The sequence below is a fragment of the Schistocerca americana genome, chromosome 3 (genome assembly GCF_021461395.2).
Source record: "Schistocerca americana isolate TAMUIC-IGC-003095 chromosome 3, iqSchAmer2.1, whole genome shotgun sequence".
In the NCBI taxonomy this organism is placed as follows: Eukaryota; Metazoa; Arthropoda; class Insecta; order Orthoptera; family Acrididae; genus Schistocerca; species Schistocerca americana.
Window position 1 is genome coordinate 295725149 of NC_060121.1, and position 27260 is coordinate 295752408.

The 27260-nt window shown below is 41.7% G+C and overlaps 1 protein-coding gene across 2 annotated transcripts in view; it reads left to right on the top strand.

The window, feature by feature from the left end:
- Positions 1-14873: 14873 nt before the first annotated feature.
- Positions 14874-27260, top strand: part of LOC124605860 (ribonuclease P protein subunit p25-like protein) — a 49945-nt gene continuing 37558 nt past the window's right edge. Inside the window, exons 1-2 of one of the 2 annotated variants that reach the window (XM_047137805.1) lie at positions 14874-15071; positions 15202-15296. In XM_047137805.1, the coding sequence (XP_046993761.1) occupies position 15071; positions 15202-15296 (96 nt within the window). In that variant the 5' untranslated portion in view covers positions 14874-15070. The remainder of the gene's footprint in view (positions 15072-15201; positions 15297-27260) is intronic. The other variant, XM_047137806.1, reaches the window with a different exon arrangement.

The following is a 27260-nucleotide window of genomic DNA, read 5'->3' on the forward strand; positions in this document are numbered from 1 at the left end:
CAAAAATATTTCCTGTACTGATAAGTTTTCATTACTTTCAAGGTTACACTATTGTTATGAGGCACTATTCTATAATTCATTATAGGTCTATAGATGATTGATATGTGAAAGCAAAGGTAAAGTGTTGAGTAATTTTCTCTTACTTTCACGCAGAATTGGTGGTAAAGAGAAGGACATACTATCTCCAGGGTCTTCTGTCTTTGTTGAAAGCTTGGTAAGTTGGTGTTGTGTTAGGATCGGTGACATAAGAAGGTACCCAGCGTAAGATGATCTCTGTTCAACTAATCTACAATGGTCTTTTGAAAATTTTATTTCACGAATTGGTCGCGTAGTAAATGAACATATGAACATTTCTTGTGATAGTGATTTTCCAAAATAGCAGTCCATTTTCTAAATAGGTTTTGGTCAGCTTCAATCACAGTGAAAGGCGAAGGCTTTACTCTGGTATTCTTTATTGCATTTACCCAATGTTCTGGTATCTCTGCAGGAAACTTGCCGTTTATCAGGGCCATATCTCTATCGCATTCTAGGTAAGAGTGGCCACGAATAGGGAATATAATTGTTATGCAGTCAAGTTTTTTTAGGATTTGTACCACACAATGACAGAAGCGGAACAAGGTGTAAGTCTTGTTCTGCCCGCTACAAGAAGCGCGAAGTATGTACAAGTTTTTGACATTGGACTGTAACATGGTGAAGATATAATAGTGCAACATCGATACTACTTCGTCTGCACCCTTACCTCCTTCTGTTTCTGGGTAAGCAAAAAAAGTTGCATTTCCCATAGATAGGCTGTGGAAATTGAACAAATACCATGACAATTGTACAGTAGTAAACGTCATTTGTGGTCAAATTAGGTAAACTTAAATTTTTTTGAAAATAAATGGTAAGTGCCTCAGTATCCTCCCTTTACCTTGAAATTTTCCTGTAGTTTCTCTTTGTGTCATAAAACATGTTAGATTTCCTCAAGTGTAGTTCATTCTCACATTGTTTTGTCTTAATACTACTTAAAATATTTGCTTTTTCCTTGTCATCATTAATATGTTCCAGCTGGAGGTTTAGAGCTTTCATTTCTGCTTGGTACCTGTCACATGCAGTGCAGGTGTCGCTTCTGGGATACCCGAAAGCTATGTTCGATATGAATATCTGTCTATAATATTCATAGGACACAATGTTATCACTAGGTCTACCTGTCTTGTACAATGTGTACAAAATTTAAAGTGTCTACCAAGTATTTTTTTTTTTAGTTTTATCAAAACTATAATGGCTTGTACGGCCATTAAACGATGCAATGTGCTCAATGACACTTTTCTTCAGTTAAAACCTCCAGGCTGAGAGGCCGTGGTTGATGTATAAAATTTCCACCTGACGTTTTGTCTCCATCTGCGGGAGACATCTTATGAGGTCGTCCGGCTACTGCCACTGATGCTTTTTTTTTTTTTTAAAGAGGTGGAGTCCCTCCACGCCCACACCGGCATGATGGCCAACACAAAAGGTCTACTGCCATCTCTGCATAAGGGTTAGTATTCACTAAAGTGAGGTGTCGCAGGATGTGGGTACTGCGATGTCTGCGTACGTCTGGTTAGGATTAACCATTAATACGCGCTCATCTGGAGATAGATTGGTCGAAATCTGGCGAAGGGTAGCGGTTTGAAGGGCAGAGGAAAAAAAGTGCCAAAGCAAGAGCCAAGGGAAAAAAACCTCTGCGAAAGTTAGGTCGGGCGGCAAGAGCAGTAGCGGTTGTCTTGCTGCCTGCGATAGGTTGTGTAAGGATAGGCTTTGTTAGTAGTGGGTATCATGCATGTCGATACCTTGACGTTGTGCGTTTGTGCTGCTCGGCGGCTGGCGCTGGGTGCTGGTACAGAGTCCTCGTTCAGCGTCCTGCAACCTGCAACAGTTAGGTTTGCTATCGGTCTTGTGTCCGATAGGTCATAAACCGGAGGCACAGTGTGAGGGAGTGTTGGCAGATTGTTCGTGCGTCTGTGGGCGAGCTCGTCGGTGTCCCTGCTGTCGCCTGTTGGTCGGCTCTAATAGCAGCTGGTAGTTGCCAGTCAGTGTTGCTGATATGCAGGGGCTTACCGGCGTTTGTCGCTGTTTGCGTATGTTAGTTTACCATAGGTGGTTATGCCCTAGCTAGCAGTGTCTTTGGCCGCTTGTGTTTCCACCTGTGGTTGTGATCGTAGTTTCCCAGAGTGAGGATGAAAGGATTGTTCGAGTGTCTCGAGTTCCTGTATAGTCGTGTGGCGTGTTTCTTGAATACTTCCTTGAGGGTATCAAGGCGGTATTCATGGTGAAGATCCACGGTGCGTGTGTAGCGTGGAGCATTGCTGATGATTCGTAGCACCTTGTTCTGTATGATCTGCAGGCGGCGCAGTCGTGTGGGAGCTGCATATCCCCAGACGGGAGCTGCGTACGTCATCAGAGGTCTAATCAGTGCCATGTATAAAGGACCTCGACACCCTCCTATTCAGTGTGCTTGCCCTGTTGAGCATTGGGTAGAGCTGTCTGAGCCTCGCGTGCGCTCGGTTGGCAACGTATTCGATGTGGTCCCCCCATGTAAGTTTCCGGTCCAGCCAGACACCAAGGTATCTGACTTTCTCTCGGAAACGTATTGGGCGTGTATTTAGTGTTATCGGTCTACAGTGTTGGTGTTTGCGCAGTAGTTTCGGTCTGCGTGTGAACAGAACTGCTTCGCACTTGTCGACGTTTACTTTAATACGCCATCGCTCCAGCCAAGGCTCAGCTGTTCTGAGTGCTGTCTGTATTCGTGAGTTGATGTCCGACGGTTTCCAGTCTTGCGCGAGGATGGCTGTGTCATCCGCGTAGACGGCTAACGTCGTGTTTCGTGTCGCTGGGAAGTCATTAATGTACAGGTTAAACAAGATGGGCCCTAGGATGCTTCCTTGGGGTACTCCAGCTTTGATACCGTGTTGTGTTGATTGTTTATCCTGCACGTTAGTGTTGAAACATCTGTTCGTGAGATATGAGTGTATGAGACGCACGAGTCCGTCCGGGAAACCAGCTTCGCTTAGTTTGCGTATGAGTCCGTTGTGCCAGAGACGATCGAAAGCCTTTTCGATGTCTAGGAACACGGCCCCTGTGGCTTTGTTCATGTTGTAGCCGTGTGTTATATGTTCGACTACGCGGAGGAGTTGTTGTGTTGTCGAGTGGTGATTCCTAAAGCCGAATTGCTCCGGTCTTAGGGTGTCGTTGGCGATGCAATGCCTAGTGATACGTTTTAGTGTTACCTTCTCAACAATCTTGCTGAGCGAGCACAGCAGACTGATAGGTCGGTAATTTTGTGGGAGGGAGTGGTCTTTCCCTGGCTTCCTGAACATCAGGACCTTGGCCGCCTTCCAAAAGTCAGGGAAGTGTTGGTGTGTCAGGATGGCATTCGTTAGGTGTGTGAGGTATTCTACGGCTTTATCCGTGAACTCCTGGAGGACACGGTTTTGAATGCCATCAGGCCCAGGGGCTTTTCTAGCGTTGGTGTGCTTGATAGCCCATGTGACTTCATTTGTGCTAGCACGTCTTATTTCGTTGCGCGAGGACTGGGCTACAAGTCGTGTAACCTCCTGGTCAGTTTCAAGTGTGAATGCTGGGTCTGAAGGAACCAGATTCGGCATGAAAGACGCTGCAAGTGTTGTGGCCATAAGCTCTGCCTTCTCCGTCGCGGAGTAGGCTGGGCCGTCTGGTCCTTGTAACGTGGGAATGTAATGTTTCTCCCTGGTGAAGTGTCTGGCCAGCTGCCACACGCCAGGACGTGTGGTATCCAGCCCAGCGAGTTTCTGTCCCCATTGTTCGTTTCTGAATGTTTGAATTTTATTCCGTATTATGCCCTGGAGTCTGTTGACGTGCAGTTTATAGAACGGGCGCCTGGTACGCTGCCAGTATCTCCTGAGGCGGTTCCTCATTGAGATAAGGCCCAGGATTTCCTGGGGCAGGGCCGTCGAGTGTTGTCTTGGTGTTGTAAATGGAATGGCGTCAGTCATTGCGTCTTGGACGGCAGTTGTGAGAGCCTCCACAGCCTCATCAATTTGCTGTGTGTTGTTAATTTCGTGTGTGTCAGGAATGCGACTATCAAGCGTTTCCTTGAACAGTGTCCAATTCGCACGCTTGTAGTTGAGCATCCTGCGTGGTTCGATGTCCTGCAGTGTCTCTTCCATGTGCAGTATTACAGGCATGTGGTCTGAGTCCAGATCGTTTTCAACCGTTAGGTTGAGTGTACATGTGATGCCCTTTATGAGGGCTATGTCTAACACGTCTGGCCTATGTCGGGCCTGTGTAGGCACGAACGTGGGAACGTCCGGTCCAAGTATAATGTAGTTTCGGCCTAGCGCGTGTTCGTACAGTTTCTTGCCGTTGGAGGTTCGTACTCGTGAGTTCCAATCAGTGTGTTTTGCGTTGAGGTCTCCAGCGGCTATTACCCGCGGTGCTATGTTGAGTACTGTGCTGATATCGCGTGTTACTATGTTATTAGGAGGATTGTATAGCGATACCGGTGTGGTGTTGGCTCCGTTGAACTTGACCCTGACGGCCGTAGCCTCTAGTCTTTCAAGTGCTGGGAGCTCGATGTTCGTGTGGTCTATGTCTCTGTGTATGATGATTGCCGTGCCGCCTCCCCTCCTGCCATCCGCTCGGTCGGTACGATAGACGCAATAACCTGGGAAGTTTAGTTGTTTGCGAGGCGTAAGCAGTGTTTCGTTCACAAGAGCGATTCGGATACCCTTTCGCTCCATGAACGCGGCCATCTCGGCTTTTTTGCTTGCGATCCCGTTGGCATTCCAAAACAGGATCTGTGTGATTGTGTTTAAGTCTGCGTTTCGGGGCTGGTGTGGTGTATTATCCATGTAGTAGTGTGAAAAGCGGTGCGATAGTGGCTTGGAAGCTAGTCCAGTTGAGCGTACCCGACATGAACTGCATGAAGAGTTGTGAGACACACCCCATAATCTTCGAGACTATTTCGGTGGTCGTGCGTCCGGGGAATAATGTTTCCATTATTCTCTGGAATGTTGTCGTAATGTTGGTCATGTCGGCCTGCGAGTTATTGGTCGTGTTAGCGGCCGCTTGTTCCAGTGTTGGCGTTTGGTGAGGGCTGGCCTGCGAGTCGGTTGTTCGTGTGGCAGTTGTGGTCGCCTGTGTACTCTCTGTGGTGAGTGGGTGTGTAATGTGAGTTGTTGAGTTGGTGTCCGGGATGTGTTCGTGGGTGTTGGTGTTCTGTTGCCTGTGTGGTTGTTGTGGTGTGGTCGTGTTCCTCGTGCTTCGGCTGTTTCTCCTTCTCCTCCTCCTCTGGCGCTGTGGTTGTCCCTGTGTAGGTGCGTTTTCTGTAGCCTGTGGTGGGCTGCAGTTCGCGATCTCAGGGGGTAGGGTGTTGTTGTTGCTTGTTTCGTGTGGTGTGCCCGGTGCGGGTGTGGTGTCAGGCGTTGTGCTTGTCTGTTGTGTGTCTGTTGCTGGGGGTGCTTGCTGAGCGTGTTTTGAGCTCTGGGGCTCCTCTGACCGTCCCGCGCTGCTGGGGCTGCCAGCGACCACTCCAGCGAAGGATATTCCACTTCTTACTGGGCGCGGGGGCGGTTTTGGAACTGTAATGGCGGTAGGTTTCGCATGTTTCGCGATTTTGCGCCTCAGAGCTGCTTTGTAAGCAATGCACCCTCTGTAGTTTGCCGGATGGGCAGCACCACAGTTGGCGCACTTGCGAGGTCCTGTATGGGGGAGTTTGCAGCGTTGGGTTGTGTGACCGCCAGCGCAAATGCGGCAGCGGGGTGCGAGACCGCATCTGATACACGCGTGCGCATAGCGCTGGCAGTTGTGGCATTGTTGGGGGGTGCGCGGCGTGTTGTAAATTTCTACATTTACGACCATGTGAAGAAATAGCTTCAGCTTCAGCAGGTCGCGGGATTTGGCCGTGTCGGCCAACTCCGCCACTGATGCTACAGGTACTCTCGTATTTATAGAGCGCATGGAGGGCACCACCATTCATCACGTGATGCCGATGGTATGCCTATCTTTGGAAGGCGTCATCATTCTCGATTAAGAGTAATCGATTATCATTCTCCTGGCGCAACGTCGACATCCATATTTTGTCCAACTTTAAAACTTCCTCTTTCCTATTGAAATTGTTATGGTGTTTGTGAATTTCTATTGCTCCTCTACTGTATACATGTGCGCATGATAATGGGATGTTCGTGCTAGAACGCTTGTCTCATTAAATTTAATTTCATGATTCCCATCTCGAAAAATATGCTCAGCTACGGCCGATTTTTCAATGTGTCCAAGCGACAGTTACTTTTATGTTTGGCTAAGTGGATGTTTACACTTCTTTTCGTTGTTCCAATATATACTTGTCCACAACTGCATGGAATTTTGTATACCCCAGGTGTTGCTAGGGGATGTCGGGCATCTTCTGCAGTTCTTAAATATTCCTTAATCTTCCTGGTGGGTCTGAAGGTTGTTTCGATCCCATACTTGGTCAGAACTTTCCTGACACAGTCCCTAACCTTATTAATAAACGGTAGGAAAACTTTTCCAGTAGGTGAGCGTTGTTGCTCTGCACTTCTGGCTTCTTTTCTTCTTTGATGGAAGGCTCGATGAATTTCCTTGCTGGTATATCCGTTTTTGATGAAGGCTGACCGTAGGTTATTCAGTTCATCTTGTAACTAAGCCGGCTTGTAGATTTTGTTGGCTCTGTCCACCAAGGTTTTAATGACACCTCTTTTTTGCCTAGGATGACGATTAGATTCCTTGTGGAGGCATCGATCCATGTGAGTGTTCATTCTATATACATTGTGGCCCAGCGTCCCATCCACCCGTTTGATTACCAACACATCCAGGAAACTCAGTTGACCGTTGCTCTCTTTCTCCATTGTAAACTGTATCTTCGGGTTAATGCTGTTCAGGTGCACCAAGAAGACATCCAACTCTTCTTCACCGTGAGTCCACACTACCGTGTATTAATAAGGTTAGGGACTGTGTCGGGAAAGTTCTGGCCAAGTATGGGATCGAAACAATCTTCAGACTCACCAAGAAGATTAAGGAATATTTAAGAACTGCAAAAGACGACATCCCCTAGCAACACCTGGGGTATACAAAATTCCATGCAGTTGTGGACAAGTATATATTGGAACAACGAAAAGAAGTGTAAACATCCACTTAGCCAAACATAAAAGAAACTGTCGATTAGGACACATTGAAAAATCGGCCGTAGCTGAGCATGTTTTTCGAGATGGGAATCATGAAATTAAATTTAATGAGAAGCGTTCTAGCACGAACATCCCATTATCATGCGTGCATGTATAGAGAAGCAACAGAAATTCACAAACACCATAACAATTTCAATAGGAAAGAGGAAGTTTTAAAGTTGGACAAAATATGGATGTCGACGCTGCGCCAGGAGAATGACAATCGATTACTCTTAATCGAGAATGATGATGCCTTCCAAAGATAGGCATACCGTCGGCATCACGTGACAAATGGTGGTGCCCTCTATGCGCTCTATAAATGCGAGAGTACCTGGAGCCTCAGTGGCAGTAGCCAGACGATCTCAGAAGATGTCTCCCGCAGATGGAGACAAAACGTCAGGTGGAAATTTTATACATTGACCTCGGCCTCTCGGCCCACAAGTTTTAACTGAAGACAGCACTGCCCGTGAAAGTCTACATTGTAATGACACATTGTTTAACTTCTTCTGAGGTCCTACAATGTTTGTGGTCATACTTTCCTCTCTTGTCTGCTGGGGGTTCACCTGTTTCTTTCAGACTCGTTTGAATAGTTTGAACCCTTCTCCTAGTAACACAAAAAATAGACAAAAATGCTTTATAACACACAGGGGTGTCAATAAAATTATCACCATCCTTTATTCTTACTTTGTAGGTGTAGCTCTTATCATTAAAATGTGATTCATTTTCAGGCTTTCTTGGTCTGCGAATTTTGACGTCATAAACATTGATAAGCCCAGCCAAGTATGTGGACTGAGCATCATGAGATTCATAACTATTAAAATGAGAAATTAATCTTTTTCTTTCACTTTCACGAACTCTATCAAAACACTGTAGTCTTCTACATCTGCAATCGGGCCCAGTTTCGTGAGTACACACTTTAAGTTTTTTCATCACATCTCTTACCTTTCCATGGGATTTTCTCTTCTTTGTGCTAGGTTTACTGACGTTTTCACAATCTTCATCCACACTTGACTCATTTAATTCACTCATTTTCACAGAAACTACTACCAAGAAGACAAGCTATAAACTTTGGCAACTTTCTGACCATAAACACAAAGTAAACAAAAGAATGAAGACAGCACGTTGAACTCCTGATCAAACAGGTTTTGCAAACCTTATGAAATGGCTCTCATCATATGTGCCATGAACATAGATGACATTCATCAGTTTTACTGTGCACAACAAAAATAAAATGGCAAATAACTTAGTAACTGCCAGCATTCTTGCCGTGTACACCCCCCTACAAATTTGGCCATATTTGAGCAACAAATTCCTGTCCTAACCTGAAAATGGGAAAAAAATTGACCATCATCATTTTTGCCTTGTGCTCTTCATTTTTAAAGCATGTTTGTAAAATGCTGGTTATTTCTTCCTGTCAGATATTTTCTGTAGAAGTCCTCCAAATCAACCTGAATCACACTGCATTTCACAGCATTCTATTTGTAAATCTCCTGGTACTGGCACATGTCTACGAAGAATGGCAGAAGAAATACAGAGAAAAAAACATACAATGTTTCTTAATGTCTTGAAATCAGATTCTGAATTCATATTTCAAGTCAGATATTAAAGAAGTGTATTTAATCGCTGAAGCCTTTGTGATGTCTGATTGCTTTCACAGTTTAGGAAAATGTGTGAAGTTTTCTGTTCATAACTGTTGTTTCCAAAGTGCAGGTTTCATTTGAAATGCGGAAATAAGAATATGTAAGACATTAATCAGCTGAGGTTTTCCTTGGAGTCTATTATTAACTTCATTAAATTGCTACTTGCATCTACCAAGAAAGCAACGTCAGAAAGTCATTCTTTATTTTCAAACTGTGGCAGTCTCTTTGACTTGGTTTCAGAGAATGATTGTATTTCTTGCTTAAAATCAAACATTCTTTTCAATATTTTTGCACAGGCTAGCAACCTTACTTTCGTATAATACAAAATGTTATCATGCTCTGAATCCAAAGACTTCGAAATTCTTGTAACTGATGGCGATTCAATCCTTTCAACTTAATAAAGTCCATTGTTTTAACAACTACCATCATGACGCAGTCGATTTTGAGGGACTGGACACATAAATTCTCTTGATGGATAATCCAATGAAAGTTTAACGTTGAGGTATTGCCAACTTTGTGGGCCTCGTTTTCGATCAACTGATCTAAACCTGCTTGTTTCCCAGGTACTGCTGAAGCACCACCCGTTGTTAGCCCCAATAGGTTGTTAACTTTTAAGAAAATGCAACTTAATGTCGATAAAATTGCTTTCAACAACTCTAGTGACTTTGTGTTATTCGTAAGTGCATACAATGTCCCTAAATCTTCTGTGTTATTAAAATGGGCATCAACAACTTTGACATAAACCGCCACTTGGGCAGCATCCGCCATATCTGTGTATTCTGCCAAAGCTAGAGAATAAAAGATGAACTCAGCTGCATGATTTTTTAAAGTATCTTCAGTTTGTCTTCCAATGTCGACCACATGTAGTTTGATGAGACAGGCTTATTCTTCTGGACACACAATTTCAATGACAGTCTCTAAGTATTCATTATGCATTTCACTATCTGAATATGGCTTCGATTTTTTTTTGCCAGTATCAGAGCATAACTCACTTTCAAATAGCATTTCGACTCTGAATTCGGCCGTGCAAATATCTGCCATTGAGCAGAAAGTTTCCTTTTTAAATCGTTTATCTGGGCTTGCTGAAATTATCCCTTGTAGTTATTAAACATGACTGCATGTTTAGTCTCGTAATCCCATTTGATGTTATATTAGACATGTGGGTTTTGTTTTATAGTCATCAAAAAAATAGTTTATGTCCACTCATCTCGAAAAGTTCTCAACTCCTCTGTAACTTTCCTCTTCTTAGTTCCTATTTGTATACTAGTTGACCCCAAACCAGGTTTACAACTTGAACTGAAATAGACATTTTTTGCCATTAATTGGAAATTGAAAAAAGATCACATGGCAATCGGCGTTAGTTCACAATCAAGTATCAGTTTACCTAAAGTAGTTTGATGCAACTCTCAAAGGTTCCCTACAAAATCTACTTTAAATTTTCCTGACGCTGTTTGAAACTGTAAATCAAATTTACTTTTGATGGATTGTCTGGCTCTGTGGTAGAATGCCAAACTATCACATGGGTGGCCTTCAATTCCCAGATGTGATAAATTTTTAAACGAACGTTCATGTTCCTTGGGCATTTCCATGAAGCATAGAGTTCATGAAGATGGAACAGTATTAATTTGAAATGTTTTCCTTCTTTTAAAATAACTTTGTATATAAAGGATCAGTGATCAGGGATTTATATCTGGGATGAAAACTGGATTTTTTTGTATTTAAAAACAAGATGTGGATTTTTCACGAAATGACAGTTGAGTATGTACTAATTAGCATACATTTATAAGACGTAGGTACTGGAACTGAATGAAAAAAAATAAAGAAGTAATGTCCAAGACTACACTTGAACCAGCAATCCAACAATTATCAGTCTCGAGTACTGGTTTTTTTTTTTCGATCTTTATGTATTTCGTGCTTCAGAGAAATGCTGGTAGAGCATGTGACTGTGTTTGAAAATATATATCAACTATGCACCTACGTTTTAAAATACATCCCACCCGAGAATCGAACCCCGGCCCTCCACATTGAAGATTAGCATCATACCACAGAGCTATACTGCTCGGCAAGTTGGACGTCTTTCATTTGAGCATTAAATGCTCATGCAAAACTTTGTAGTCTGTTCTCTCGAGAATTCCTGAGAGTACTATTCAACTGCTTTAGGAAAATGACAGTTTAGTTCTGAATGTCATCTACCACAAATATAAAAATGTACATATGCTTCGCTTAACCTAGCAGCCTTACTTTAAAATTTTGACCCCCATTTCGACTTCTTTTCATGTGATTGTTTCTAAAAATTGGTCTACATTTCAAGTCAATAACATTACTTGTTGCTGTAAATAAGGGATAAAAACAAGTGGATGAAATTGCACTAGGAGGATCCCTTTTTTATCTTTGTAATGCGGAATCCTTAAACGTCATCAGTAAAAACACATTACTACACTCAAGTATTTATATATTTTGTACTACTAAAATTCAAAGAAGGTACTGAGGCAGAAATTATTGCCAATGTCGATTGGTGTACCTATTCACCATAACTGGATACATAAAATAAATGAAAGCCTACTAAAATTAAAGACAAGCATCACAAATTAACTGTAAAATGATAAAAGCTGGCTTTACTTAACTGAACTGATGACAGGTCTATTGCAATCGAATGTGCACCATGTATGCATATTGAGGGCTATAACTGTATGGCTGATAGTGTTGTGAATTTGCAGTAAAATTAAGTATGGAATGTATTGGCTATGTATGGCATTTGTCTCACTCGTGAAGTGCAACAAACGAAATCGGTATCGCCATCCATACTACAGCTGATTGTTGATTGCATGTCGCCAAGGCAAACTATATTTTCTTCAAGGTGGAGCGTGGGCATTCTGAAATAAATCCAACATAGTGACTATTTTCAAATAGAAATATAGACGAAAATCTAATGTTAGTTCAATCAATGAACTGAGATATTCCTGTTGCATCTACATCTACATCTACATTTATACTCCACAAGCCACCCAACGGTGTGTGGCGGAGGGCACTTTACGTGCCACTGTCATTACCTCCCTTTCCTGTTCCAGTCGCGTATGGTTTGTGGGAAGAACGACTGTCTGAAAGCCTCCGTGCGCGCTCTAATCTCTCTAATTATACATTCGTGATCTCCTCGGGAGGTATAAGTAGGGGGAAGCAATATATTCAGTACCTCATCCAGAAACGCACCCTCTCGAAACCTGGCGAGCAAGCTACACCGCGATGCAGAGCGCCTCTCTTGCAGAGTCTGCCACTTGAGTTTATTAAACATCTCCGTAACGCTATCACGGTTACCAAATAACCCTGTGACGAAACGCGCCACTCTTCTTTGGATCTTCTCTATCTCCTCCATCAGACCGATCTGGTACGGATCCCACACTGATGAGCAATACTCAAGTATAGGTCGAACGAGTGTTTTGTAAGCCACCTCCTTTGTTGATGGACTACATTTTCTAAGCACTCTCCCAATGAATCTCAACCTGGTACCCGCCTTACCAATAATTAATTTTATATGATCATTCCACTTCAAATCGTTCCGCACGCATACTCCCAGATATTTTACAGAAGTAACTGCTACCAGTGTTTGTTCCGCTATCATATAATCATACAATAAAGGATCCTTTTTTCTGTGTATTCGCAATACATTACATTTGTCTATGTTAAGGGTCAGTTGCCACTCCCTGCACCAAGTGCCTATCCGCTGCAGATCTTCCTGCATTTCGCTACAATTTTCTAATGCTGCAACTTCTCTGTATACTACAGCATCATCCGCGAAAAGCCGCATGGAACTTCCGACACTATCTACTAGGTCATTTATATATATTGTGAAAAGCAATGGTCCCATAACACTCCCCTGTGGCACGCCAGAGGTTACTTTAACGTCTGTAGACGTCTCTCCATTGATAACAACATGCTGTGTTCTGTTTGCTAAAAACTCTTCAATCCAGCCACACAGCTGGTCTGATATTCCGTAGGCTCTTACTTTGTTTATCAGGCAACAGTGCGGAACTGTATCGAACGCCTTCCGGAAGTCAAGAAAAATAGCATATGGTACGAAAGACGCTTGATGGAATGTTCTTTTTTTTTCGAGAGGGGGTGGGGGGTATGTGAAATAAAAGTTAAATTTTTCTTTCATATGAAACAGCTCCATAGGCTAAAAATTACCGCCTCTGGTATAAATGATTTGCACTGCACATTTTCAAAGAAAAATATTCGGTACCAGTCTCAACAAAAGTTTCAGATCAGTACTTTTAAGTGTAAGGGCACAAACAGAAAGTCATGCATTAGTGCAGCCAGAAAAAAGTACACCATGTTTGATGGAAAATCATAAACAAATACCAACACATACAGACATAAAAGACGAAGCAACAAACATTAAATATTAAAGCCAACAGATAAAAGACATAAAACGTTTTATAATACTCTCAATCAGTATTTTATCTCCCCTCTGACACCATTATTCCAACACACATCCATGTGGTGGGACAACATATCTTTGAAGTTACTGTCAGTGTCGAGTTATCTTGGTTCGCTTATGAATCTGTATCTGTGTTTCCAGAAAGAAAATGATTCTGTACACTTCAATTCTGTGTATAACCTTACACAATTGCAATATGTGTCATGTGGTTTGTAATGTTACTACACAGCTGCTTAATTCAGATGAATTTCAGTTAGAATTTCATCAGTGTATACTCCAGGAGGCAGTAGCATGCCTAGGGAAAAATTTTAACAAATGTAGCAGATTTTGCAGAAATCTAAGTTCAAACATCCACAATCTGTACACCTGATAACACAGAATATAAAAAGTAAATGAGTTTAGTAGGACGTCTTCACAGCATTGCTACATCTTATGACTCTGGCTTGTGTAAACGGACAGGTAGCTTCTGCAAAGAAATATTTGGCATTGATGTCGATGGGGCAGCAGTGCCTCATCTGTTTATATTTGGAATCTAACCTAGTTTCTCTGTGCTATTCGTGTTGTAATAATGGAATGAGTGTTTTGCTTCTTCTTAGTCTTTATTTTATCAGTTTGCTTTGTTTTAAATCGACATTGCTAATGTTCCATAACGACTTAGGTAGTTCTTCCACAAGAAATGGCAAATATCTGAGAGTGAAAAATGATTTAGGTTTCCCAGTATTTTGACAGTGAAAAAGCCACATGATAAGCTGTGGAGCCTAAGAGGGGTGATCTGACGCTTCTCCAGACGTCCAGGGATTGTTGTAAGCTGACACCATGAAAAGAATAAAATGGCATTATGGTTGAGCCAATGGAGAATGAATGACGATCGAATTTTAACGTCCTATCGTTGTTCAAGTGCATCTGAATGAAAAGAAACATAACGAATACTAAACATTAAAAATTTGCACAGTTCACAACAACCACTCGACATCTGGAGAAGCGTCAGTTTGACACTCTTGGAGCCCACAGGATATCAATTAGACGCGGTGTGTGGTGTGAGATGGGACACCTACTGACAAAAGTCGACGTTTTTCACGTAAGCCAGGAAAAGACCACCTACAAAAAATTTATCGGTCTCGGCGAGGACTATAGTCTAATGTATTTTTTATTCTGTTTTATTTTATGAATGCTGCAAATGTAGTTTTGTCACGTCATTAGCTAAGTTTGACAAACTGATGATGAGAGCATCTTCCCTCGAAAACATGTTTCCTTTTCGCAACAGAAGAAACTCTAACAATTTGTCCATTTTATTTGGACTGTTGAGCTCCGTGGCCGTGGAGAATGATATTTCACTATAAAAATATTTATTTTTTATGGTGAAATAGAAGCTCTCACCCTCAGTTATTTTTCTTACTTTCTGGTATTCGTGACATTTCTTTCCATTCGGACGCATTTCGACGTCGATTGAACGTTAAATCTTCACACATTCTCTATAGTCCTCGTATTTATCAGAACAGGCTGTGATGTCTAGATGTTATAAACCATCTCGCCAAAGACCTCCCCCGGGGTACCGACCATGATACTGGCACGACAGTTGGTATGGGCTTCAATCATTCCTACGTTGGCAGCCTGTAAACGATATTCATTTGTTGTTAATGGAGCTATCTGTTTTTGTTTATAATTGCAACAGCTGATACAATATTATGTTGTGATTGAACACAGCAAAAGAAACGGAGTACAACAAAATTTTTGCGAAATTAAATCCATTTCATTTGATAATGTAAGCTGTGCTGCTTTCCAAACGAAAGCGACACATAAATAAGAAATCCGTATGATCTAAGAGTAAGATAAATTTATTTTTCCATCTCTATGATCGTGTACTTGTTCTCTGTACATCTAATAAGGGTGTATTTGTTTTGTTGGCTGTCAGCGCTTTTTAATTTGTCACATATAATTTGCTATTATATTTCAGTGGAAAACTATACCAAGGGTAAAAATGTTGAAGAACCTCTGGAAAAGGAAAAAATTCCGGTCCCCAACTTGCCAGAAAAGTTCATATGGATGCAGGTATGTATACGAATTTTCGTTGTTGTTTGATAGATTTCGTGTTGTAAATTTCGATGAACTATTACCTCTTTCATGTCTTTCACTGTTACTCATAAACAAGCAGTCATAAGTTTAGATCGTAGACTTCATAGACCATTATGCTTTGAGATGTTTCATTATTGTGTGAAATAAGATCTGCACATTGTTGGAAGTGCTGTGATATTTCTGTAAGTTTTGACATATTTATTCACCAACAATAAAAGGAACGCAGAGATGGGGGATATTTAGATTAGTAGCTTCTCTGGAGTAAAGGCCTCAGTGTGTTCTGGTGGTGGTCTGTAAATGTTATTTGACCTTTCATTTGTTGTAATTGTTCGATAGAGGATTCAGAATCAAAGAGCCGTGTTGTTATAACATGCCTCAGTTTATATTTTATGTGGCCAGGTAATCACTTAATGAAATGATCACTTAATTTTCAGCAAACTGAAGAAGGTTTTGCTTTTTTCACACTGTGTTTAGCTTGAATGAATTGATATCAAACTTCCATCTCCAAAATAAATTGGCAAAGAATGGTGTAAAGTAATGATGTAATGAAGTTTGATTACAGTTTCATATGTTTTGGGTTCATAAATTATTCTGTAAGTAATTAAATTTATTTGCATCATTGTTTGAATTTGGCAATGAAGTATGTTAATTTCTTTTAGCCATAATCTCAAAACCCCAATGAAATGATGTTAAACACGACACAGCATCTAGCTAGTAAGAAGTTCTACAGTGGAAAATATAGTGTGGAATGTAACAGTATTATGAAAAGAATTGTTACTACTTACCATATAGCAGAGATGCTGAGTCGCAGATAAGCACAACAAAAAGACTGCCAGAAAATGAGCTTTTGCCCAACAGTGCTGCCATCAGAGATAGAAAAAACACACACATACATGTAACTGCAGTCTCTGCCTACTGAGGCCAGCTGCTGTAGCTCACACACATGAGACAGTCCTTCTGTTGTGCCTCCCTATGACTCAGTATCTCTGCTATACAGTGAGTAGTAACTATCCTTTTCATAATATTGTTAGTAAGAAATTTTCTTTTTTTCTGTAAGAAACATATTTTAAACTCACAAGTATATAATAGTTAGTTGGAGGTCCAAGTTGAAATAACAATTGTGCTTGCAGGATCTCAGGTGGGCTGTAACCCATATTAGTTTCATGATAGGAGGAGGACGCTCTCTCTCTCTCTCTCTCTCTCTCTCTCTCTCTCTCTCTCTCTCTCTCTCTTTCTTTTTCTCTCGTTCTTGGCCCTTATAATTCCTAGCCTTTAAGGAGGATCTGTCACTCTGCATTTTTCCTAGGTTTTTGTTCAATTTTCTCCTATAGTCTAGAGTTTCAGCATTTTGACTAAAAAGTTTTAGTTCTTCTCTTTTATCTTGATTGGTTGATCTGCCTTGTATTATGCAACCTTTAACTTGCTTTCTTACTTTTTGTTAAACACCCAGCTCTAGCTTCCATAGAGCATTTCTTACAAAATAAAGTTAAAAACAATTGGAGAAACTGTCTGTCTGTTAATCACCAACGTACTTGCACCAAAACTTGGTATGAATGCCAATCCAGAAAATGTAACCTTGTTGATGATCTGTGTTAACAAAGCTCATCTACCTGTATAGAAATGGGCCAACAAAATCACAAGCACCTTCATTGCTCAAAAATGAGATTTTCATTCATGCATTATTTGATCAAATACAGAAATTCTGTTTTTCTCGTGAGATAGGATTGTGTTGACACAATGTTGGACAAACCCTGTAGCTTGCTGTTTTAAGTAGTGTTTCCACTGGCAGAAAGGTATATTTGTCAACTTACATATTAAACTCAAAACTTTTTTCTACCGATGCATGAAAGACAATTATTTGCTCCATATTCTTATTATCTGTATCTGATGTGGCATGTTTGATGGTAGCAAATAAAATGCAGTAACTCCTCCTATCTGTACCTTGTTCTGAATTGTTAGGAGATGTACATAGTTAGTAACATCAAGGCAAGTTTAAGGTTATGCATCGATAATGTTTAGTAAAATTTTATTTCATTAATTCAATCAATCATAGATGCACTCAGATCTCTGAACCATTATGACAAACCTGAGCCAAGATACTGAAACTGTCTGTTGCAGTTGACTTCTATTAGTTTTACTCACATGGCAATGATAAATCACTGTAGAAAAGGGAGTGCCGGAGCAAATATGGAAGTGAGGTGAGACGGGGTGGGGGCTGCAGCCTTGGATTGCCACACATGCTGTGGTCAGTTTCTCAGACTTTGGTTTGGAATGTCCTTGGGAATAAGTCTGCAAAAATTGTTGCACAGTTTAGCACTTAAGATGGGTGTGTCTGCAGCATCTTCGCACAGCACTTGAACACAAACTCAAACAGAAACCTTGCAAAGTGGCGGTAGTGCATTGACTGACAAAATTGGTTGCTGATTGGTAGTATCTGTGCTGCAGCTTGCTGTTACAGGCTGTACCTGATGGGAGGCTGATTCATAAATGCTTTTTTCTGATGAAGTGTGGCTGCATTTATCTGGATGCATTAACATACATAACAATCAACATTAGAGATCTGAAGATTCGTGTCAGTTGCCTAAGAGCCTCCATTTAATGTAGAAACAGGAGTGTAGCATGTAATTACTGGAACATAAATTATTGGGCTGTTCTTTCTCCTGCGGTCTTAAATTCTATGAGGTCTGTGTACAAAATGCAGCAACACTCTCTCTCTTTTTTTCCCCAAAGCACTAACTAGTAACGAAAAGTATTGTCAGTCTGCTTCTCCAGCAACAGAGGTTTTATTGAAAACAAATTATGTACAAATAAATTACAGTCTAACTCTTATTGAATTAAACAGTAATAAACTTTCTTGACGTGGATATCTTAAACTACTCTGATGATTTACTGAATAACTGAGACATTATTATTGGAGAACACTGTAAGTTTATCCCACTGGAAAGCCCTCTAAAAGAAACTGCTCCCTCAGTGCTCTCATAACAGACACAAACTGCAGTCAAACAGAGAATGGAGACACACCACATTATGAAAACAGGCATGTCCATGTGCAAGACAAATGGCGACATTCAGACATAACAAAGCCCAAATCAGTGTCCAGAAAATAGCCGAGTATCACAAAGTTGTTGCAAGAAAGTCCACCAGAGAGCAGTTAGTACACATCAGGAGGCTGAGAACAGTGATACTGAGACTGTCCATGACAGTCCTTAAATCCGCCACTATTGTTTATCCATGTAACCTGGTGCCGACAGGTGTATCACTCCACGCCGCACCTAGCAATTATGTCAACTAATCCTTTGTTACATATGGTGGGATAAGATCCCTCTCTGCTGAATCAGCTCATACAGTCAGAACTATTGTGACGGTGGGCCAGAGTAGTGGCTAGCTGCTGATTCGTGAGTTGACTACGTGTCTGATTAGACCCAACACAGACTGCAGGTCGTCCTGTTCATCCTCCAGGTCTGGATCCATAGGGGCGATGGATGATGGCTGGAGAATCAGGAATGCCAGATGTCCACAGCCTGGGATGTCATCCTGGAAATGAACCCTACATTTCCTTTTTTGCAGTCTTTGGAGTGGATGAGGTGGCTCCATTGCCTCAAGGTGTGGCCACCAGGACCAGCCTGCTGGGCAGAGATGGAGCCACGTATTCAGCCAGTTGAATGTCTGAACGTGTGTGCCCAGATGCCACTTTAACACTTGTGCTACTACTTTGTGAATTGATGGAGACTGCAATTAATCTAGGAAAGGACAGTGAAGATGTCCATGCAAAAGTTCCATTGGGCTGCAATAATTGTACAGTGTTGCCCAGTGTGAGAATAAAAAGGAGATCAGTGCAGAATCGATAGGGGTGGATGTCAAGATTTTTCCACCTGCATCTTAAACATTCTCACAAAATGTTCTGCCATGTCACTAGACACCCAGTGAAAATTGGGTGTGGTAATATGCTTAATCCCTTTCCGGGTGCAAAACTCCTGAAAACTCACAAAAGTAAACTGGACCTTTATCGGTGACTAGTGTTCAGGAAGCTCTCTCAACAGAAAAAGTAATTGTGTTGTCCTTCGGGTTCGATTCCCGGCGGGGTCAGGGATTTTCTCTGCCCCGTGATGGCTGGGTGTTGTGTGCTGTCCTTAGGTTAGTTAGGTTTAATTAGTTCTAAGTTCTAGGGGACTGATGACCACAGTAGTTAAGTCTCATAGTGCTCAGAGCCATTTGAACCATTTGTGTTGTCCTTAGTTGTGGGGTCCTGCTCACTTGTCTCGTATGGGGGTGCCTAAAGGATGCCGTGTTCTTGGATTGCTATACAGCAATTCAAGCAAATCGCATTAATAGTTGTTATTACAAAAAAGTAGACTGACAGTACTTAATTTTGAATTTACAGGGGTGTCGCAAGCGATGGGCAACATGCAGACAAGTAATGTTCTTCGCTATAGACAATGTCCAAATAAGCAAATGATATGGATCACTACTAACTGCTATCGCAGCACTCTCTGCTAGACTGGGTTGGGTCTAGTACTGTCTAATACTGTCCAATATTATGCAGCCGAGGCAGGCAGGAGCGGCACTTATATTCTCTTCGGCTAAAGGGCGCTCCTGTTGTGGTGCGGTCCTCGTTAGTGGGCTATTGGCTGATGTCATCTCACTACCTTCTTTCCTCTTGAGATCTTCTTCTTCATGCTGGCGCTTGTTGATACACCGGAAGATCAGTCAAATTTTCTTTCATGTTCCGTTGTATTTATATTACATGTTGGCAATGAGAATACATATCTATTAAAATCAACCACAAGTCCCATGGTACTGACCTGCAAAATCCTCATGCACTTGATCCCAGAGCTGAGTAGATACAAGCCCCGGCTGGTAATTTGAGCGGATGCCACTTGCTGTCACTGATAAGCCTGATATTTTTGAGCCACTTGCACAGTATCCTCTTCTACGCATGGTCAATATACATAACACTAGGCAAGGTTCTTCATTCTGGAAACGACCCAGTGGAATTGATGCAGGAGTTGCAATATACACGAGCATAGGACCTCTGGAGTTGCTACTTGTTACTGGTGGGTATCCTGAGTCAACAACAGGATGCCTTTGACAAGAATAAACGGCATAGCATCGTGGAGAGAAAAAAAAGGAAAACAATGAAATTCCATGCCAGCTGTCGAAGGAAGAACATGCGACCAGCAGGACTGTACAAACTGTCAAACCTGACTCAAGATTGGATGCTTATATATGACTGCTGCAACACCTCTGGAAGTGATGGTAATTTGATAAGAAAAGATGACTGTCTTGTAAGCTCTATGTCTGTGCAGGTAACTTTGGCTTGAGTTCAAATATCGACAACAATAGCTTACAATGAGTGACTAGATAAAATTAGTTGCCATACAGGAAAATGCAAAACTTTTGGTTAGAAAATACAATTGCCAATGCTTCCTTGCCTACCTTTGAATAGTTTTCTTATGCCATGGTCAGTAGCTTAAGATAGGAATGCAATTGGCCTTTCAGAACCATCTGGGTATATACATGATAGAACAACAGTGATGTATGGTGACTTGTCTGTGCCCAACATAGATAGGAAATGATGCTGATACAGGGTTAGGCAATTAGCAGTTTGGAGATTACTTCAGTTTAAGAAATGGTTGTTGGCATTCTGTGGTTCACTGGAAAGGAATCCTTTTTCTTCGCAGTTGATTCAATAGGTGGGCTTTCTTTACAGTCTGGAAGTAAATCAGGCATAATACATAATTTTCATGTTGGCATATAGAAAACATTTGCCCCGTTCTGTGACATATGAGGCCTTACTGGCCGAGGGTACATTCTGTATACTAAATAGAAGGCTGAAAGAAGGAGCACTTGGACAAATTACACGTTAATGCAATTCGAAAACAAAGGAAGTAGGTAACAGTACGCTTGTTCGCCCACTGCTTGAATACTGCTCAGCAGTGTGGGATCCGTACCAGATAGAGTTGATAGAAGAGATAGAGAAGATCCAACGGAGAGCAGCGCGCTTCATTACAGGATCATTTAGTAACCGCGAAAGCGTTACGGAGATGATAGATACACTCCAGTGGGAGACTCTGCAGGAGAGACGCTCAGTAGCTCGGTACGGGCTTTTGTTGAAGTTTCGAGAACATACCTTCACCGAAGAGTCAAGCAGTATATTGCTCCCTCCTACTTATATCTCGTGAAGAGACCATGAGGATAAAGTCAGAGAGATTAGAGCCCACACAGAAGCATACCGACAATCCTTCTTTCCACGAACAATACGAGACTGGAATAGAAGGGAGAACCGATAGAGGTACTCAAGGTACCCTCCGCCACACACCGTCAGTTGGCTTGCGGACTATGGATGTAGATGTAGATGTTAACCAGTTTTTCAAAACAACTGAAAATATTTCCTGTAGATTCAGCATATTCTCTTCCTGAGTTCTTCCTCTCACAACTAAATTATCCAGATAATTGATCCATTGTAGAATGTTGGCAATAGTTTTGCTAAGTTTTGCTCTGGTTGAGGCACAATGAGGACACGGCCCAGGTAAACAGTGTATAACAGTTTTATTGAAAAGTACATAAATCAAAATACAGTAGAGTCCCGTTAATCTGAACGAATTGGGACCGGACCTTGTTCAGATTACCGATTTGTTGGGATTAGCCAGAATTATGGTGAGAATTTCTAGAATGATGTATACCAAGCAGATAAGTAGGTACACCATGGTAACAAATGGGAACAAGTGTGGGAACAATGGCTCACTCTCACTCCCTGCCCTTGTTCTTGTGCATTGTTGAGATCTTTGTAGTGTCTGAGATCAGTGCACTGCCAGCTGGCTCACAAAGGGCTTGGTTATGTTAGTTATCAATCACTGGCATGCGTAACAGTTGTATTGTATTTGTTCGGGTGTAGTGGTGTATGTATTTTCCTCATGAGTGAACGGGAAAATACAACTTTAACTCTCAGAGAAAAACCGAATGCTTTTCCTTTGGTTTATGCAGGAAAGAGAAAGGGGAACTCCTTTGAGTGGAGCACTGGTTGAGGAGAAGGCTGTTTACCTGAACAGATTAATGATTGGTGATGAGTCTCTTAGTGCGAGTACAGGTTGGTTGGACAGATTCAAAAAAATGTCATAGAATCCATCAGCTAACGATTACTGGAAAGAAGTTTTTTTCTGACTGTGATGCAGTGAAGGAATATTTGGATGAGTTTGAAAAAATTAGTGAGGGAAAGTATTCTCCCCTTAATTTTAGGGCATTGCCAACAAAAAGCCTGGCATCAAATGCAGAAGACCATGCCCCTGGTTTTAAAATGTGCAAAGATCATGTGACTTTATTAGCATGCAGCAACACTGCTGGTAATCACAAGGTACCTTTAATGCTGATCGGCAAATCTGCTGGGTCCAGAGCTTTTAAAAGCTGCAACATAAAGTCCCTTCCCATATATTATCGAGACCAGAAAAAAGCATGGATGGATGGTAAGCTGTTCAAAGAATGGTTTCACAGCCAGTTTGTTCCCTCTGTTTGACTATTTTCTAAGGAAAATCATTTGTCTCCCGGTGCAACCCTTTTGATTGATAACACGCCATCTCACCCCAGCACTGAGGAATTATGTGATGGAGAAATTGTGGCAAAGTTTTTGCCGCCTAATATTACACGACTTCTACAGCTAATGTACCAGGGCGTATGCAAACATTAAAACTGATTTACAGAAAAAAATTTTAAGAATGCTTATCCAAGATGATAGCATTCCTTCAGTGGACAAAATAAAAAAGACCAATGTGAAGGATGTTGTTTATTGGGCCACTGATGCATGGCAGAATATTTCAGAAAATACTCTGAAAAAATCATGGAGAAAACTGTGGACAACTCTTGAATTTCAGGACAACCTAGTTGAAAATGAAGAGGAAAATCTACTAAAAATGATACAGACAAACCGTGGATGTAAAGAAGCTAGTGAAGGAATTGTAGATGAGTGGATGGCAATGGATGGGGCATGTGTGGATAACTTTACTGACGCTGATTTAGTTGCTACTGTGACTTGAGACCAGGAAGAAGTGGACTACTGTGACAGAAGTGACAATGAGCCTGAAGGCAACAAAGGAGAGCTGGCGCTCCATTATTTGGAGCAACAGCCCACTGCTACACCTGCTGATTTGATGTTTATGAGACGATGGTGCAACTATGCATCATATAACAGACTGTCTTCACCAAAAAGCAATGACTGAGTTTTTGTCATCTAAAAAGTAGGGATAAAACGTCCACTGTATTTTAGTAAGTTTGACAGCTTTTCTCTCATTGTTATGCATTGCTTAAACCTAATGCTTTCTTGCCAGTTTTTCACATACATGTTTACTGCACTGTGTAAATTGAAATAGTGTGTATGTACAGCAGTTTACTCTACTGTTTTCCATACTTAGACTAACACTTTTCTCATTTGGGTTAACCGAACGTTTGTATTACCGGGGTTCGGATTAACGGGACTATGCTGTTCTCCCTTGAGGCAGCCCACAGCTCATTTGTGGGTACATGTGTGGCGCGCATTGGTCCCCGTGGTACTGTGGCCTATCTTCTCTCATGCGATACATTCCTTTCCACATATCCACTCCTCATCCTGGCTCCTCTCCCTCCTGCCCCCCCCCCCCCTTCTCCCTTGGGTTTTGTGTTTTTCTTTATGATCCAGCTATTCCCTCAGTTCTGCTATTCTTTTATGGTCTTGTGTTTCCACAGTCCCTTATTTTTCTGATCCCCCTTGGGGTTCGACTTCCCTTTTCTAAATGGTTTCTGTAGTGTAAGCCATTAGCATCTCTGGTATGGGTTCCTTCCCCCCTTGTTTCCTGATGTAACCAACCTACCACCCGCCCCAGCATGGTAAGCAGTCTGCATGGTGGGACTGTTATATACCCATTTGGCTGAGCCCCCTGACAACACAGGGATCACATTTCTGGTATGTGTGCTGTCACCTCCTTGTGTATGCCTCCGAATCATTGCTCATGGTTTTGTGACATCAGAACTCCTGGCAACGTCTGCTGTGCCAGGTGGCTCTTGGCTGCATCTGGATGGCGCCCTTGGGGTGTGCCTCTGACGAGGCCAGGACTGTTGAAGACCCGCTGGTAGGACTTGATCTCTGACTCTTCATCACTGGAGTCTCCACACACTTTAATGTGGCACATTGCATTTTCTCAGCCATTGATCTTCCCATCTGTAGCCATAGACTCCTCCCCATTGTTCAGTGGGGAGTTCACAATGGTGTGAGTGACAGTGATCGTTTATCGATCATCTTATTTTTTCTTCAGCATCACTCACCTGGATGCCCTCCAAGGTGGGCCTTTACTAATGCAAATTGGGATGCTTTTTCCTTGGCTGCCATCCCAACCACTCCACCACATGAAAGCATTGATAAGTCCGTATGGAGTTTGACCAATGCCATTCTTCCGGCAGCTGCTTCAGTGATCCCCTCTTCCACAAGTTGCAAGTTCTCGTGGATGAGGCCCCCCCCCCCTGCCCAAGGGGGGGGGGAAGGTTGCTGTGGCTGTTAAGACTGCTGTCTTGCCCTCCAACACTGCAAACGGCATCCACCTCTTGGTCTTTAAACGGCTTTGTGCCCGCACCCATTATCTTCTTAAACACCAGAAACATATTTGTTGGGAACGATATGTCACCGCTGTTGGGTTGCACACTCCCTCTTTGCAGTTATCAGCAAAGATCAGGTGCATTTTTGGCCACCATCCTTCTACAGATGTCCTGGGAACTTCCCTGAATGGTGTTATTCTCACCAACTCAGACTCTGTTGCTGATCATTTTGCCTGGCATTTCATTGAGGCTTCAGCATCAGTCCACTATCTGCCCACGTTCCATCTTCTCAGACACTGTCTGGAACAACTCCCTTTATCTTGCATTCCCCATCATTTGGAGCCTTGAACAATGTCCCATTTAGTGAATGAGAACCCGCCAGAACTCTTACGGCTTTTTGATCAGGCCAGGTGCACAAGTGAATACTTCAACACTTATCGGTGGCTAGCAAACATTATATATTTGCCCTTTTTAACTGTCTCTGTAGGGGAGGATTCTCTTCCCAGTTGTGGGAAAGTTTCATTATTCCAGTTTTAAAGTAGGGTAAACCACCTCTTCAGATGGACAGCTATCATCCGATCAGCTTAACAAGTGTGATCTGCAAGTTACTTAACCCTAGGAACATTATAACATATACAAATACAATAAATAAAGTAATGAATATGACAAATATTATTATATTTTTATCATGAAACTAACACTTTCATATACATCAGACTTACATTAAGAAATCATAAAAGAATTTACAATACCAAACTACAGATAAGAATACAGAAAATCGAAGTCAGAAATTACAGTTGAGTTTTTCCTTCCTACTCACTTCCAATTTCACAACCTTTGTGTATGATTGTTTTTGCAAAGAGAGTAGAAAACACATACTTGGATCACTTGCAACAAACTATAGACATTTTTCTCATCTTGTCTTTTTCCTTCTTAGATTTTTTACTCTTCAAACAGGTGTGACATCTTCCTCTTGAATAAAATTCAACAGATTGAACAGTTGCAGTAATGATGGGTAGCATTTTCCCTAGAACACTTTCCATTGCAGAGATCATAGGCTTTTGTAAGTCCATGATATTCTTTGCTCTCTCTTCCACAGCTGGCCTAACCATCTGTTGACCTAATTCTAGCTTATGCTTGTTCTTATTCCAGTTTAGGTTGTTTATCATGAAAATTGTTCCAGCACTGAGACAGGCAATATCTATCAAGGTGAAAAAGAGAGATAGTGGCCACCTTCTTGTCCTTCATTTTACTGAATGATACGTCATTTGATCAATGCTGTCTATGCCCCTTTGGTTTCATTGTAGTAGAGATTGATGTTTGTCGTATCATTGTGTTGTGTGGAAAGAAGTAGGCAGTTTGGAGATGTATGAAACCAAGGCAACTGGTGCATTGCCTATTTTCGAATCTGTGAATAAGAACTTAGAGGAATATAGCTGTCGACCCTGCGTCTCCTTTAGCTGTTCTGGTGTGTGTTTTCTGTTACTCTTCAATGTTCCCACCAAAGTTAACTTGTCATCATTGTAAAGTTCCTCGGGTAGGTCTATGGATGTGCAGTAACGATCTGTTGTTATATTTCTTCCACTTCCTGCCAGTAGTTTCACTAGGCGTCTAACAACTGCCTTTGCACTCCGTTGCTCGGCAGGTCGTTCATCCTTCCCTGCATAGACCTCCATTATTAGAACATACCGGGTGTGTGCATCTGATAACATCCTAACCAATATGCCATACTTCCCAGGCTTGTCTTTCATAAAGACCTAAAAGAGACATCTTCCTCAAAATAGGGAGCGCATTTCATCAATCATTAGATCTGCACGTGGGATGTAGTACCTTACAAACATTTCATCAATTCTGTCGAAAACTCACGAAGGGAGCAAAACTTATCCTGCTTTCGTATTTCGGTTCTTGTTTCTTTATCGTCAAATCTAGTCAGGCACAGAAGATCTCCACATCGAATACGACTCATTGTAGTTATGTAGATATTCTTTCCCACTACTTTCCCCCATAAGTCATCAAGAGGCAGTCTGGTGTCATCATTTGTACCCATGAGTGTCAAAATACCAATGAAGGCATACATTTCTCCTGTGGTTGTAAGTTTTAAGTTCTTATTACAAGCTTCTTGGTTTGCATAGTCCACAATAATCTTCATTATTTCTATTTTATATTGTTTTGCATTTACAAAGTAACATGTGAACAGCATGTGAAAAGTGAACAGTAAAGTCAAGAATTATGGTGTAGTAACAATCACATACTGAGCATGGAAATATTTAAGCTCATATCAACTGCATTTCACTTACCAAAAAAATAGTGTTGAATTGTTACAGCCAACACTAGAATTGCTGTGGGAAATATCACACCGAGTTCGTAAAAGTTGTGGACGTGACA